Source organism: Natator depressus, chromosome 3 (genome assembly GCF_965152275.1).
Source record: "Natator depressus isolate rNatDep1 chromosome 3, rNatDep2.hap1, whole genome shotgun sequence".
Classification (NCBI taxonomy): domain Eukaryota; kingdom Metazoa; phylum Chordata; order Testudines; family Cheloniidae; genus Natator; species Natator depressus.
Window position 1 is genome coordinate 56,433,834 of NC_134236.1, and position 16,053 is coordinate 56,449,886.

The 16,053-nt window shown below is 41.4% G+C and overlaps 1 protein-coding gene across 1 annotated transcript in view; it reads right to left on the reverse strand.

Moving 5' to 3' along the window:
- The window catches only part of LMBRD1 (LMBR1 domain containing 1), a 230,220-nt gene that overhangs the window by 150,356 nt on the left and 63,811 nt on the right, over window positions 1-16,053 (reverse strand). Inside the window, exon 6 of the mRNA XM_074946845.1 lies at window positions 10,133-10,221. Coding sequence (XP_074802946.1) covers window positions 10,133-10,221 — 89 coding nt within the window. The remainder of the gene's footprint in view (window positions 1-10,132; window positions 10,222-16,053) is intronic.

The window sequence follows — 16,053 nt, forward strand, 5'->3', positions numbered from 1 at the left end:
TGTGATGCTTTTGCTGGGGACAGAACAGGAATGGAGTCTTAGAACTTAGTAAGTAATCTAGCTAGATATGCGTTCGGTTCTGATTCCTTTAAATGGCTGAGAAAAGAAGCTGTGCTAAATGGAATGTAGATTCCTGTTTTTGTGTCTTTTTGTAACTTAAGGTTTTGCCTAGAGGGATTCTCTATGTTTTGAATCTGATTACCCTGTAAGGTATTTACCATCCTGATTTTACAGAGGTGATTCTTTTTACTTTGTCTTCTATTAATTTTTTTTTTAAGAATCTGAATGCTTTTTTTCATTCTTCTTAAGATCCAAGGGTTTGGGTCTGTGTTCACCTATGCAAATTGGTGAGGATTTTTAATCAAACCTTCCCCAGGAAAGGGGGTGTAAGATTTGGGAGGATTTTGGGGGGAAAGACGTTTCCAAACGGGCTCTTTCCCAATTATATCCCTGTTAGACGTTTGGTGGTGGCAGCGAAAGTCCAAGGGCAAAAGGTAAAATAGTTTGTACCTTGGGGAAGTTTTAACCTAAGCTGGTAAAAGTAAGCTTAGGAGGTTTTCATGCAGATCCCCACATCTATACCCTAGAGTTCAGAGTGGGGAAGGAACCTTGACAGGCTGTGTGTAGAAATACAGATGTAGAAAACTTCCTGACTTTTGGGCAATTGCAGGGACGAGAAAAAAGTTTGTTCAACAACTTTCGGTCTTCGATGAAGTTGAGTAATATTGGCTTATTTGCTCTCCAAGAAATATTTAGTGCTTAGCTTATTTGCTTTTTTTCCAGTAGATTAAATGCGCTTTCAGAAGAATGATTCAGTCACTAGGGATTCTAGAGCTAACGTCACAGTTTCATCTATCTATGGCTGACTACCTGGCTAAATTTGGAAAGAAATAAACCCTCTTATCTTTCCTCAACTATGTATAACAAATTAATTGACTTGGTAAGAAAGAAAATTAAAAATACCATAGCAGGAGAATTACAGCAAGCCAACAATTCCTGTAATTGTTGATTCAGTACCTCATGGAGTGCATATAGACCAACTCACACTCATATTCTGATTCCTCAATTCAGAGGGACAAATAATTGAGTGATTGTTTCAACCTTTTAAAGAACCACAGGTGCAAAACTGGGCAAGGCTGTGGTGGCTACGATAAATAACCTAGGTTTGGATACATCTAACTGCCGTGGACAATTTTATGATAATGCTAGTGATATGGCTGGTTGTTTGTCTGCAGGCCCATCTACCATGGAAAATTTCTGCTTGTACAATATATTGCCTAAATTTACCTGGAGTCAATAGTTGTCAAATATAGAGAGAAGGGTAGCATAAAATCCCTCCTTGGCAGCTGTAGTAAATTACTTTACCTGTAAGGGGTTAAGCTCAAATAACCTAGTTGGCACCTGACCAGAAAGACCAATGAGGAAAGAAGATACTTTCAAATTGTGGAGCGGGGGGAGGATTTGTTTGTGGCTCTCTTTGTTCCCTCTCTGGACGGAGAGACCAGGTACAACATCTCCTGAAAATATACCTGGAATAAATCATCTAAAATTACAGAAATTGTAAGTAGGGCAAGGAAATATGCATTAGGTTATCTTTTGTTTTGGCTTGTGAATTTTCCTATGCTACAAAAGGTAGTTTTATTCCTGTTTTTGTAACTGTGAAGCTGAGCCAGAGGGGAATCCTCTGTTTTAAATCTCTGTATTGACCCTGTAAAAAGAAAAGGAGTACTTGTGGCACCTTAGAGACTAACCAATTTATTTGAACATAAGCTTTTGTGAGCTACAGCTCACTTTATAGTGAGCTGTAGCTCACGAAAGCTTATGTTCAAATAAATTGGTTAGTCTCTAAGGTGCCACAAGTACTCCTTTTCTTTTTGCGAATACAGACTAACACGGCTGTTACTCTGAAACCTGACCCTGTAAAGTTACCTTCCATCCTGATTTTGCAGGTGTGATTGCATCAACTGCTGAGCCTCCACAGACAAGCCAGAGAGGAGCAGCCAGGATGCCCTGCGCTCAGTGATGGCGAAGGCCAAGGTTCGGGCAGTGATATCCGCTGCATCCAACGTGGCCTGGAGCATCGCCCTGGCCGCAGTCATGCCCTCCTCCAGATTGCCTGGAACTCCTCAAAGTCATAGCGACCCAGGAGGGCCTGATCGTTGGCCACCCTTGACTAGAGGATGAATAAACCTTACGCCCAAACAAGTCTAGTCTCTTGGAGTCCTTTATTCTTAGGGGTACCCCAGGCTGACCCTGTCACTCCCTGTGGTTAACTGCCTCTACCACTAGGGAGTTGGGAGCAGGGTGGGTGTACAGGTACTCGTGGCCTTTGGATGGTACAAAGGCTTGTGCTTAGCTCCCTTGGATATAGGCGGGAACGGAGGAAGGACTTTGCCACAGGATATTAGTGATCTTTGAGACCCCTTCATGAAGGGGCAAAGCCACCCTGGCCGGTGCTATGGAGCAGGGGAATCGAAGGAGAGTCCGAGGACTCGTCTAACTCCTCCGCCTGAAGACCCGGGTTGGTAGCGACCCTCTTCAGTAGCTTCTGCTGCACTTTAGCATCATCCAGAGGAACCAGGGGCCCTGTTATAGCCTCGTCTGGTGATAAGGAGGAGGATGCCGGTGTCGCAGGGTCCTCCACAACCATTGGTGGCCCAGTGGCTTGCTCCCCTACTCCCTCTTGGACTTGCAGGGTCCTCGTGCCAAGGCTTTGTGCACTGGAGGAGGTCAGGAGAGAGAGGCAGCTGGTCTCGGAGGCTCCGAACACAGAGCGGGGAGGCCTGGGTGAACCCCCACAGGTTCCATGGGCACCACGGTGCCAGCCACTGTACCTAAGGCCACGGGGCTGGTTTCGGTGCCAGTGTCCTGCTGTCAGGGAACCTCGCTCTGAACCAGGGCTGGATCCTGAGCGGTCGCTCCCAGGAGACCAGGACAGAGCAGAATAGTGGCTCTGCCCCAACCGATGCCGGTCACTCTGCCTGGAGTTTGATCTGAAATGGGGTCTTGGGGACCGGTGGCGCTTGACGGATCTGTGACTGTCTGAAGCCGGCAATCTATGTCTCGCACTTGACAAATGGTACCAGGATGAGCCGCAGGACCAGGAGTCAGAATTGGCCCACACGCGGTGATGCCCTCCTAGGGGATCGGTGACTGTCAGAGGAATGGTAGCGTTGATCACTTGATGGGTCCCTGGAGCGGTACTGTGGTCTCAGAGATACCGGGTGCTGGGAACAGTACTCCTGCTGGAGGGCATGTGCTTCCAGAGGTCTGCGTCTGGTCGTCGGCGAGCTGCACCTCAAGCCTCTCTGCCAGTGCCCAAAGTCTGGGAACCAAATGAGGCTGTGTTGTGTCTGCCTTTCACAGTCAGAGACATGGCGGCTATGGGAGGGCGAGCGCTGGTGGGACGTGCCCCGTGACAGGGAATGGTACCGCTGAGGTGGGGACTGGGGCAGTCCAAATGTGGGTTTACCCTGTCACCGGGGAATCGCAGGAGCCAGTGTGGGCAGCACCAGGAGGGACATGATCTCATGTGCTGCCTGCAGGGCCTCCGACATGGACAGTACCTGGAACTGGTGTAGGCCTCTGCCACTATGCGGGGTGGCTTGCGGGCAGGCTACCCCGCTCAACCAAAGCTTTGGCCTGAGATTCCTACAGGGGGTAAAGACTTGCCCGGCCCGGGACCTGGTTCGCACACACAGACTTATCTTTTCCCTTGCGGGAACTTGGAGACCGAGCCCATGCACTCTTCTTGGTCAGAATCCCGGATGTGGACTGGAACCGGCCAGTGAACGGTCCCAGTGGGACACTGCGTACCGAGGGCACAGGGCTCGGTGCTGAGTCGGAGCATTGCTCTGGTGCCCGGGGTAAGGGCCAACTCCATAAGGATCACTCTATCACTCGAATATCGCACTCCTTCTTAGTCTTTCACTTGAAGGACTTGCAAATTTTGCACTTTTCACTAATGTGCCCTTCACCCAATCAACACAGACAGCTGCTGTGTGGATCACTAATGGGCATGGACCTCTTGCAGCAATCACAGGGCTTAAAGCCTGGGGACCAGGGCATGCCCCATCCCAAGGAAAAGTCCCGTTTGGGACCTATGAAGTCTAACTATAGCTAAGGGATTTACTAACACGAACAGAAAACTATATACACTATCATACAAGAATTAACGAGTTCGTATGAACAGAGCCAGCTAAAGCAGCTACAGTTCCAGCATGGTCACTGGTGGCAAGAAGGAACTGAGGGTGGGGGGAAGCCAGCAGCGCCTTATATACCGTGGCATAGGCTTGCCACTCCAGGGGGGCACCGGAGCCCAGTCCCCGATGGATATTGATGAGGGAAAACACTTCTGGCACCGGTGCATGTGGTGAGCACACACCTAAGTTGAATGGACATGAGAAAGCACTGTAAGAACTGGATTATACAGCAGAAAAAGTAAACTGGAAAGATTTTCACTAATTTCAGCTTAATGTCAGATATTACTTGGAGCAATAGTAGGCACAACATTTTCAGAAAGCAGTATTTTTTAAGCTGACAACATCCCTTTCATGGTACTCATTTACTTAACTAAAACTCCAGGAGATTTTTTTTCCCCAAACATTCTCTTTCTCCAAAAGTTTATATTGAGCTAAACTAGCCCTGCAGTCAGAGTATAGCTGCTTTGAGTTATGACAAATATCTTCAAACCCATGACACTTATCTATTGAATCAGTGTGTAACCTGAAACTGTTTTTTCTAGTTAGCTATCCATCTGAAACTACATCCTTCGTTTCAAGCCACCATGCAGGCTCTGAAACGTTTTATAACCTCAGTCAAATTCTGCCAACTATATGACCATATGGGTTGCAGGTATGGCTGCTCAGTTTCTCCTTGATTTATTAGTATAAAACATTATTTGTATAGTGCTAGCCCTTACCAGCCCCAATCATAGACCAGGAACCCATTATGCTTGGCACTGTTCAAATACATGGAGACAGTCCCTGCTACAAAGGTCTTATCTCAAGTGTAAGACAGGACATTAGGGGGTTACAGAGACAAGGGAGTACAGGAAAACAATGAGAATATATTGTCAGCATGATAGGCCATTGTCAGTCTTCTGCAGTTTCCACGATATGCTATGCATCCGATGAAGTGAGCTGTAGCTCACAAAAGCTCATGCTCAAATAAACTGGTTAGTCTCTAAGGTGCCACAAGTACTCCTTTTCTTTTTACAAATACAGACTAACACGGCTGTTACTCTGAAACCAGCTGTTTAAGTGTTTCAAAAGCATAATGAAGCAGCGATTTAAGGAGGGATATGAATTATGACAGTGAGCTAGTTTTGTGGATGTTTATGGGGAATCTACCCACGTGTGAGAGGTAGCAAGAGCACAAGCATCAAGGTGCTGTTTCAAAGTGTAACAAATGGGTGATGAATGCTGGCATCTGTGGCACAGCAGACACAGGAGTTGTCATAACCACAGCATTTAAGAGTTGAGAAGTATCATGGATATACTATGAAAGTTCCGGGGGGAGAGGACAGAAAGAGATTAACGTGGTTGAAGCAACAAGCTAGGAAAATTATCTTTACAGCAGTGTTTTGATTAGATATAAGAAAGCAAGACTGCATTTATCAAGGCCAGTGAGTACGTTGTCAAGAAAAGACGACAGGTTTTAGTGGCACAGATTCAGAGAAGAGGCACATCTTAGCGATGTTATGCTAGAAGAATTGGTAAGATTTAGACATGACCTGGATGTGAGGATCTAGAGAATGCGGAGTCTAAGATGATACTGAAGTTACAAGCCTGAATGACAGAGGATATGGATGTTATTCACAACGACTGAAAAAGAGCTTGGAATGTGGAAGATTAAGCACTCTTCTGTCCTCAAGAGGTTACAATACAAATGAGACAATAAGTAAGTAAATGAGCCTAAAACAATATTTAAGGAAACAGTAATAATGAAGTGAGCTGTAGCTCATGAAAGCTTATGCTCTAATAAATCTGTTAGTCTCTAAGGTGCCACAAGTACTCCTTTTCTTTTTGCAGATACTCTGAAAACAGTAATAGGAGTGTGCTTACATAGGCTAAGAGCATAAGCTGATAGTTCCAAGTCAATTCCCAAAGATCTTCGGCCTAAATAATTTCACTTATTATGGAAGTAGCTAGAGGCCCTAGTTAAGATATGGGAACCCTATCATGGTAGGCACAGCACACTTTTGCTTTATAAAAAAAAAAGCAAAAGTGCAGGAAGGGGAGACAGATAAGGTAAATGTGAAACAAACATGTTTCAACATAACAAATAGTCCTAGTTAGCAATGTCTTCTAGGAATCAAGGTAGAAGTGGATCTTGAGGAGGGGGGATTTGAAAGAACTTTCTCTTGGTAATTCATGGACTAGCTCAGAAAGTTCACGTACAAGGAGCAACAGAAGAAAGTTTAAAGATGCTTACTGGAGAAGCAGACAAGGAAGAAATTGATGTTATCAGTTATCACTTGCACAGCAGAAGTGGTGTATCAATAAGCCCCTTGGTTTAAACTGAAAACTAATTTTTACCAAAAAATTCCTGGGGTTTACAAAAATTATTCAGTTTTGTCCGATTTTCACCCTGCTTTTGTATCATTCAAATACATTAAAAAAATGTGTATTGTATTTTCCTAATAAAACAATGTATGGCATGAGATATATGTATTAAAGTAATACATTAGTTTGTGTGTGTGTGTGTGTGTGTGTGTGTGTGTGTGTGTGTGTGTGTGTGTGTGTGTGTGTGTGTGTGTGTGTGTGTGTGTGTGTGTGTGTGTGTATGCAAAGCTGCCTATTGAAGTAAGGCTTTGTATTAGTCTAGAAGATGCACACAACACAAGCTCTGAAGTGCATGTGCATCTGCAGATAATCGATGAAAGATTTGACACACTAAAATAGGAAGAAAATGAAAATCTGTATCGAATACATTTCAGAACACAAGGAAGTATTAGAAATTTAAAAAAAACAGGAGAAAAGGATGAAGTTGAGTGTATGTGCTGCAAATGGTGTGGCCCAGTTCTTAAACGTAAATATTTATAGGCTAATAGTTCAAGGGTTACAACAGTCAACTGATTATTCAAATTACAAGTTTTATTTGGGGATTAGAGATATAGTTTTCTTAAACTCAGAGGTGGCATTGTGTTTTGAGTTCTGTTTTAGTTCTGCAGCAAACCACATTGATGAACAGAATTCAAAGCATTAATCTACTAAACACTTTTCTCACCATCTTTCCATCCACCAAACAAAAGCCAGATAGTCACCCAGAAAAATTAATAGTTTTTTGCCCTGATTTTTGCCTCCTTTTGTTATCTTGGTAATAAAACACTCAAGTTCCCAGGAAAAACTAAATAAAATGAAAACCGAAAACAAAGGGCCCTATGTATCAACAACAAAAAAGATAATCTGGGTGGGGAAAAATTGTGATGGGCTTTTAAAAGCAAAAGACGAACTTGATGTGGTGGAAAAGGCAGGGTCAGTTCAGTGAGTCAAGGGATGGTAATGTGGTGAGAAGAAGCCTGTATGTGATGAACAAAAACCCAATAAGGATGAAGATATGATAAAAACAAAATGTTTTACCAAAACAAGAAAAGTATTGAGCACAGGGACTGAAATTCAGTACTGGCTGGGGAGGAAGCACTAAAATATAGGATGTTAAGTCTTCTGTTTAGTTTCCTATGATTACATAGAAATCCTGGACATGTTTCTTTTTTACCTCCAAAGTGTTCCAACAGTTAGGATAGTAAACAGATAAGACTGTTAGTAATAAGTAGTTTGACCTTGTTCCGAATACTGAATTTTTTCACCATCTTACAGAATTCTCAGAAAGCTTAAGACTGAAGTATTTAGTTACTCAAACAGTTACAAACAAAAAACAAAACAAGCCCCTTTATTTACTATTTTTATGCTTGACAGACGAGTCCAGTCTGCTACTAGTTCAGTTATCATCAAAGACCCTATGGTATTATATGACCCAAAGTATTCAAACCACCAGGTAAGTAAACGAGATACTCACATCTGCAGTGTACATTGGACCAAGTTATATGCAGGATTCAAAACACAATCATTTGTTGTAGAAAAAATTAGACAAAGTCACACTACAAGAGGCCACTTATCCATCTGAATTAGTAATCTGTCTCCATATAATGCCTGTAGTCAATTGTGTAATAAAGAACTATATGCTACTGCCAACTGGCTTTGTTTATATACTAAAAGCAAGATAAATTACAAAGTGTAACTTCTTACATTAGAAGTATTTGTTCAGAAATCTAATCCTCCAACTCCTGATTGATTTTGGCAGTGAAACATATATGCAAATTAAACATTAATTGATTTCCATCATTTCGTGTCTCAATGACAGCACATGTCCCATTGCTTTTGTATTATGGGAGAGCAGGATGACTAGAAGTGCGTGACTGGGCTTTAATATATTTGTGTAGTTTCAGATATCCATCTCCTCTTCTTTACAAGCTAAATAAATCCCCAAACTAGCCTTTGTCCCCCTCTTCTTGTATACCTTCACTATATCCTGCTCAAGTCAAAAGCAATATTCTATTGTAGATGTAAAGCTTGTTACTGTAGTCTTAATATTCTAGAAGTTACAAAGCATGCCCAACATCTTTCCAGATGCATTTTTTTATACCTTCGTATGGAGAAGTTCTAAAATGGAGAGGAGCATATAAAAGGACGTAATAGCCTAATTCAATTTGCCCATAGACAATGAATGAAATCCTGGCCCCATTGAAGTAACAATAGGAATTTTGCCATTAACTTCAATGGGGCCAGGAATTCATCTAAGAAATTCAGACAAAGGAACCGCATCCAGGAACTCTTAGTCTTGATACACATTTTGTGGTGGTGAAAACTTGCAAATCCACACTATCAAAAAGACATTTAGTGCCTCGGTTTATGTATTTTTCTCAGAATTATTCTGTTTTGACTATATCCCAGAATCCTTTGACTACAGCTTAGTGTTGGCCAGAAGTCTTCATTGTCTCCTCCAAATAAATAAAATACACCAAACTTTTTCTTAAGTTAACAATTCAGAATTTCATGAGTAGTTTAATTTTTTCCCCTCCAGTAAGCACCACAACTATGCTGACTTATTACCTGTGTTAAATACAGCTTTTAGAGACCTTCAACCCGATTCAATTTTAAGTTTTTCCTATACCACCCATTACCATAGTATTAAAAAGATACAAACTGTAATCCTGTCATTTTTATGAACCATTCATCTTTGGCATCCAAGTCATTACTAGTTGTACTGAACTTCACTGGTCTTAGGGCATCCACCACAATTACTAAACTCCTAAAAACGTAAGGGAAGACTGTCCAAAGTCAACAGTCTCTCCCACTCCTTGTACAAACCCTTGTTCCTCCTCCTCAACATCCCTTGACTCTTCTTCAGTGGAGCCTTCTACACTCAAATTTGAGGTAAGCTAAGCTAATAGAACTGGTTCCCATCCAGCAAATTTGATGTGCAAAGCTGACATCACATATCTAGAGCACTGAAAGGAATATCACCTCCCTATTTTGCAAAACGTGTGATGTCTAGTGAAAAAGATACAAAGAACTCCAATCTCATACCCCAATAGAGCAAGGTTTTTCAAATATTTGGTTATAATTCTGTGTGATGTTAAGACTATATACATTCGCGGTATGACTTAAGATCTTAAACACTTATAGTTTTCTCTTAGTAAGATCCAAAGAAAAGATTGGACCTTTACATGGGTAACAAGGACGTCTAGAGATATAACCGTTAAGGACAAAAAGTTTTTGGAAAAGGTAAAAAGTTTCTTGAGTCAGGGTTTAAGCTAGTCTCTAACTATTAAGGATTAGGATAACACCAGTATGGGAGCAGTTTTTTGCAGCTTCCTCTCAGGCATCTGGTGCTGGTTACTGATGGAGACAATACTGGACAACCTGGACCACAGGTCTGATCCAGTATGGCAATTCCTATGTTAAAAACATTTTACCTGTCAATTAATAACTGAATTCAAACAAATTCTATTCCTTATGAGGAAGCACATGCTATTTTTCTTATTCAGATGCCACTTCGCACTATTAAGGCAAAAAATATAATTAACTGTAACGCCAAGTTAAAACACAAAATTCCTGAAAGAACTTACGACTACTTCCAAGTTCCTCAAACAGGAATTTCACTTTCTCCCACTCAGTTGAATTTCTCTTCTGGGGAACATCCAACGGAATGAAGGCACTATAATGAGAAAAAAATTTAAACACTTTTTAAAATTTTTAATAATTATTACAAATTAAAATATTTTAAGGGGAAATCAATCTACTCCTGAAGAAAAAAATCTCCTACATCAAGCTGAAATATATATATATATATATATATATATATATATACACACACACACACACACAGAATGATTTTCTTCCAGAGCAATTTTTCATTTTAGTTTATATCCCTTCATACTAGCTATGCTTTTGTATAAATCAGTTTCCAATGTTGCAAATATTCTTCCTGCAAGTTATACGTATTATAAAAGTGCTCTCTTCAGTTAAGATAGCTATTTTAAACAGGTAGTTTATCTAGTGTACACCTCTGGGTTCTTCATACATAGAAAATAGTGGAGAGCATGTTATCAGATGCAGCACCAGTAGTAGCCAAGTGCACAGTTGAGAGTGGGATATAAGCATTTCAGTTATCCATTCAGTGTTGGATGGCATTAATTTCCACTTTTTTATACTGCTGTAGAAAGTGCTTGTTAAGCTAAAATACTTATCTTCATAATACATTTTGGTCCAATTTGAATATCCAATTCACTAATTTTCACAAATATAGTCACTCAACATGTTTGAAATAAACTAGTTTTTCTAAAAAGACCATCTGTTTCCACTTTATTCTTGCAGTTAAAAAGTCTCATGCTATATCATTTATGCTGATCCCATGGTCCGAGAACATCGGTTTTCTGACACCATGAGGCCTGATAAGAAATTCAAGTATAGTGTGATTCCAGCCTCCATTATTATGACCAACACATGCTGTGCATTGGCAGCAATGCTGAACAGAGACCGCCTCCTCACCTAAAAAAATAAACCTGACAAAAGAGTGTGGAAAGTTTTGAGCTATCGATGACTTTTTCTAAACAAAAAAAAAAAATGCAGCAAATAATTCTCCACCCCAACCATCTAGACACTAATATTACACTGATTGTGCTAGAGTGCAACTGTTTACTGCGCAACTTGGAATAGGTTTACTGCAAAAATGGGCACAAAAAAGGAAGATAATTCTGAGAAAAGTAAATAAAAAAAAGGCACCCTTTCGCAAGTTAATCTTTAATAAACTGTATTCTTTTGTAGGGGTCAAGGAAAATACAACCTGAGATTACTTGTAGTTAATTATTTCAGTTTTACACAATATGGTTAAACCAGAAGGAATTTGTTCATAACCGGAATAAGCCCAGATATTTTTGGGACACAGACCATGAAGTGTGATTTTGGGAGCTGACCAAAAAGTTCTAAAAGCCATTGTGGCAATTCTGGGGGATGCTCAGTCGTGATTATAGATCTGTACTCCAAAGATTTGTTTTATGTACAGATTTCTGAGATGATATAAACAATGTCAGAGGAAGCAGAAAGTTTCATCACATTCCCCCAGGCATAAAACTTGTGACAAAGTCACAGAGCAACCTTCACCGGGTTGCTCTCAGATGGCCTGGTTAGTCAAGTAGGTGGGTGGGGGGAGGCAAAGGAAAGACTTCACAGTTAGGCTTTGTAATAAAGGAAAGTGGTAGTTGGGATCAGGCACACCAGAAGGGAGGGGCTTTGAAAAGAGTGAGTCCTTGAGAGAGGGAAAAACTGACTGGGCGGTGCAGTCTGGAAGTAAAATGGAGACCAGGCTGGGTCCTCAGAGCTCCTGGGCTTACCAAAAGAATCTAAGTTGTGCATGTTCTATTCCAGTAGCTCATGAGGGAAGCCCATCTATATTAGCTTGAAGTGTAAGATTAAATGAGTCTAAATATGCACACTATTTTCTTTGATGCTTCGTACCATTTGCTAGTAGACAGACTTGTTGCAAAAAGGTTGTTTGTCACTGTAGATCACTGGACACAGGTTCCTGTCAGATCCACACAGTGATAAGCAATAGACAGAGCATTGTAATCAGATCCCAGTCTAATAGTGGAAGAATTGTGCAATTCCACCCCAGGACAAGTAAGGGCATGTCATAAAAATAAAGGGAAGGGTAACCACCTTTCTGTATACAGTGCTATAAAATCCCTCCTGACCAGACGCAAAACCCTTTCACCTGTAAAGGGTTAAGAAGCTAAGATAACCTCGCTGTCACCTGACCAAAATGACCAATGAGGAGACAAGATACTTTCAAAGCTGGAGGGCGGGGAAAACAAAGGATCTGTCTGTCTGTCTGTGAGATGCTTTTTGCTGGGAACAGATCAGGAATGCAGTCTCAGAAACTCTGGTAAGTTAGTAAGTGATCTAGCTAGAAATGCCTTAGATTTCCTTTTGTTAAATGGCTAGTAAAATAAGCTGTGCTGAATGGAATGTATATTTCTGTTTGTGTGTCTTTTTGTAACTTAAGGTTTTGCCTAGAGGGATTCTCTAGGTTTTGAATCTGATTACCCTGTAAGGTATTTACCATCCTGATTTTACAGAGGTGATTCTTTTACTTTTTCTTAAATTAAAATCCTTCTTTTAAGAACCTGCTTTTTCATTGTTCTTAAGATACAAGGGTTTGGGTCCGTGTTCACCTGTACAAATTGGTGAGGATTTTTATCAAGCCTTCCCCAGGAAAGGGGGTGTAGGCCTTGGGGGGATATGTTGAGGGAAGACGTCTCCAAGTGGGCTCTTTCTCTGTTCTTTAACACGCTTGGTGGTGGCGGCAGCATAGGGTTCAAGGACAAGGCAAAGTTTGTACCCTGGGGAAGTTTTTAACCTCAGCTGATAAGAATAAGCTTAGGGGGTCTTCCATGCAGGTCCCCATATCTGTACCCTAGAGTTCAGAGTGAGGAAGGAACCTTTACAGGGCATGACACCCAAAAAGACCCTGATAAAAAGGCAGATGTAGAGGACTGATGTGTAGCATCAAGGAATCTTGCCCCTATGTTATTGGGGTCTTTTTCCAGCAGCAGACTTAAGAGGCTGCTATCACTTCTGAGGTTGGAACTCCTGGTATCAAGGACCTTTGCCTCAGATTCAGAAGCAGAGGGATATGTGGATGTAATCTTTGTCAGATCCAAAGATCCAGGCCTTGATGCCTTTAGTGCTCTCTCACTGAAGACGCTAATGCTCTCAAAGGGAAGATCTTCAATCTTGCCCTGTGGTTCTGATGTAAAGCCAGAAAAGCCTAACTAGAAATATCTTGATAAGCCCTCATCCTCCATGGCCATAATTTAGGTCATTGAGTCAGAAGAATCACAGGCAGCTCTTAGCAAATGCTTGGCCTGGATATGACCCTCATCACTAGGGTCTTTGCTGCTTCCTTTTACTTCTCTGGAAGGGAATCCATGGCATGCGATGGCATCCCAAAAGGCATGACTGCAGTAGGATATTAGACTCATGTAATTGGATATCCTGATGCCAAGAAAGTCAAATGAATATGCTCTTCTTCCAATTATGTCCAACTTCCATTTCTCCCTGTTCAAGGAGGGGGAGGGGCAGCATATGGTGACTAATCCCTCTCACTCTCTTGTGAGAGACACCTAAAATGTTGGCTACAGGATGCTGTGTTAAAAACTAGAGGCCCTTAGCTGCTAGTGGGTTCATCTTGTCTGTACATTTAGGGACAGGCTGTCCCTAGCAGGTTGAAGAAAACAGAACCAAGAGGGAGAGCTAGCTCTTACTTTGGATGGGACTACAGGATATGAAAACAGTGGTCCCTGCCCTGTAATCTTCCAACCCTATCAACAGCTAGGGTCTGTTATCCTCTCTAGGAGCTCTTCAAACAGTGTACTCATCACACATTGAAGACGACCCAATCTGATCCTCTGGTGAGACAGACTATGTTCTCCAGGGAGACTTATGAGTCTTCCAGGGTGTGTATCTTTACAGTCATCCTTGTCAGGCTGCTCTGTATGATGGTTAGGAAGAGGTGACAGGAGAACCAGTGTCCCTGGTAGCATAGGCTGAGATATGGGCTGGTTGAGGATGCCAATGCTGGCATGGTGCCAGTGCTGAAGGTATGCCTTATGAGTCTGTAGATTAAGTCAGTGTAGACATAAGCTTCTAAGAGGTCCTTTAAAAGCTTGTAATAATGTCACATCAATAACTGGAGAGTTTCTTGCATGAGATCTTGCCAAGAAGCTGGTGGTTCAGGCAAAGGAGAAAGATCTGAGTTCACTGGTCTGCACGAGAGACTTCATCCCTTATGGCACTGGAGGTGCTCTGTGTTGCTCCTGGAATGAAAGGCGGACTAGATGACAGTCCTAAATTCATCTTTCAGATGTCTGACTTGGTACCATACAACATTTTGATTAAAGACTAGAATTACCTAAAGTTAACATAGCACATAGCAATTAAAATTGGCTAATGGATAGGTCTCAGAATGTAACTATAAAATGGATATATTTCTAAACAAGTCCCATAAGGGATTGGTTCTGGGTCCTATGCTATTGAACATTTTTATAAATGACCTAGAAGAAAACAAAAATCACTGAAAGTTTGAAGAGCACAAAAATTGGGGGAGTAGTAAATAATAAAGAGAACAGATCACTGTCAAAGCAATCTGAATTGCCTCATATACTGGGCACAAACAATATGCATTTTAATTCAGCTAAATGTAAACATATATACCCAAGTACTAAGAATGTAGGCCACACTTACTAGATGGGGGACTATCCTGGGAAGCAGTGACTGACATTTGGGGGTCATGGAGAATAACTGGTTGAACACCAGCTTCTAATGAGACACTGTGGCCAAAAGGCTAATAAGATCAACAATATGCTTAAACTGCGGTGGTTCATAGTTTGATGTTGCACTCTATATGCTTTATGGAAATATGCTTATGAATATGACATAGCTGGAATACGCTTTACGCTAAATACCCCTTGTATGGTGTCATTAGAAATTTTGTAATCCACTAAGTGTGTTCATCCTACTTGTTTGCATGTATTATTTCTGTATCTGGAGTTAGGAGTGTGATGGGTTGGATCACAGAAATCCCCTTGGGAAATGCCACTTGTTATGCTCGGACTACCTCTAAGCCCGTTTTCCCGAGCAGCTTGAGAATTCAGTGACCTTCTTGGTTTAAGCCAGACATGCTTGCTCACTGCAAACAGACCCAGGTCTGAACAACATCCCCTAAAAGCTGCAGGCTTAACTGAAAACAACTTAAGTGTTCCTGTCTCCTGCACCCAGAAACCCAGCTCCCAATGGGATCCAAACCCCAAATAAATCCATTTTATTCTGGATAAAGCTCTTATACAGGGTAAATTTGTAAATTGTCTGTCCTTTATAACACTGATAGAGAGATGCACAGCTGTTTCCTCCCCCAGATATTAATCACTTACTCTGGGTTTATTAATAAGCAAAAGTGATTTTATTAAATACAAAAAGTAGGATTTAAATGGTTCCAAGTACTAACAGACAGAACAAAGTAAATTACCCCCTTTGTTCTGTTCCACCCCCTTATATGGCTTTGGCACAAGGCATGAGTCTTGTCTCTGTGGGCCCTCACCTCTACTTCTAAATGGAAAGGAACCGAAGTATTCAGGTTTGATAAATATGTACTTTTGAATATAATTTTCATCTTCTTTTGCTTCTAGACTTGTCAGGGTTCCTTCCCCACTCTGAACTCTAGGGTACAGATGTGGGGACCTGCATGAAAGACCCCCTAAGCTTATTTCTACCAGCTTAGGTTCCTACTCCCCGCTAATATCCCCCCAAGCCCCCACACCCCCTTTCCTGGGGAGACTTGAAAATAAACAAGATGAGCACAGACCAACCTTCGGATTTTTTTAGGACACTTGAAAAAAAAATCAGATTCTAAAAGAAACAGAACTTTATAATAAAGAAAAAAGGTAAAAGAAGCACCTCTAAAATTAGAATAGAAGATAATCTTACAGGGCAA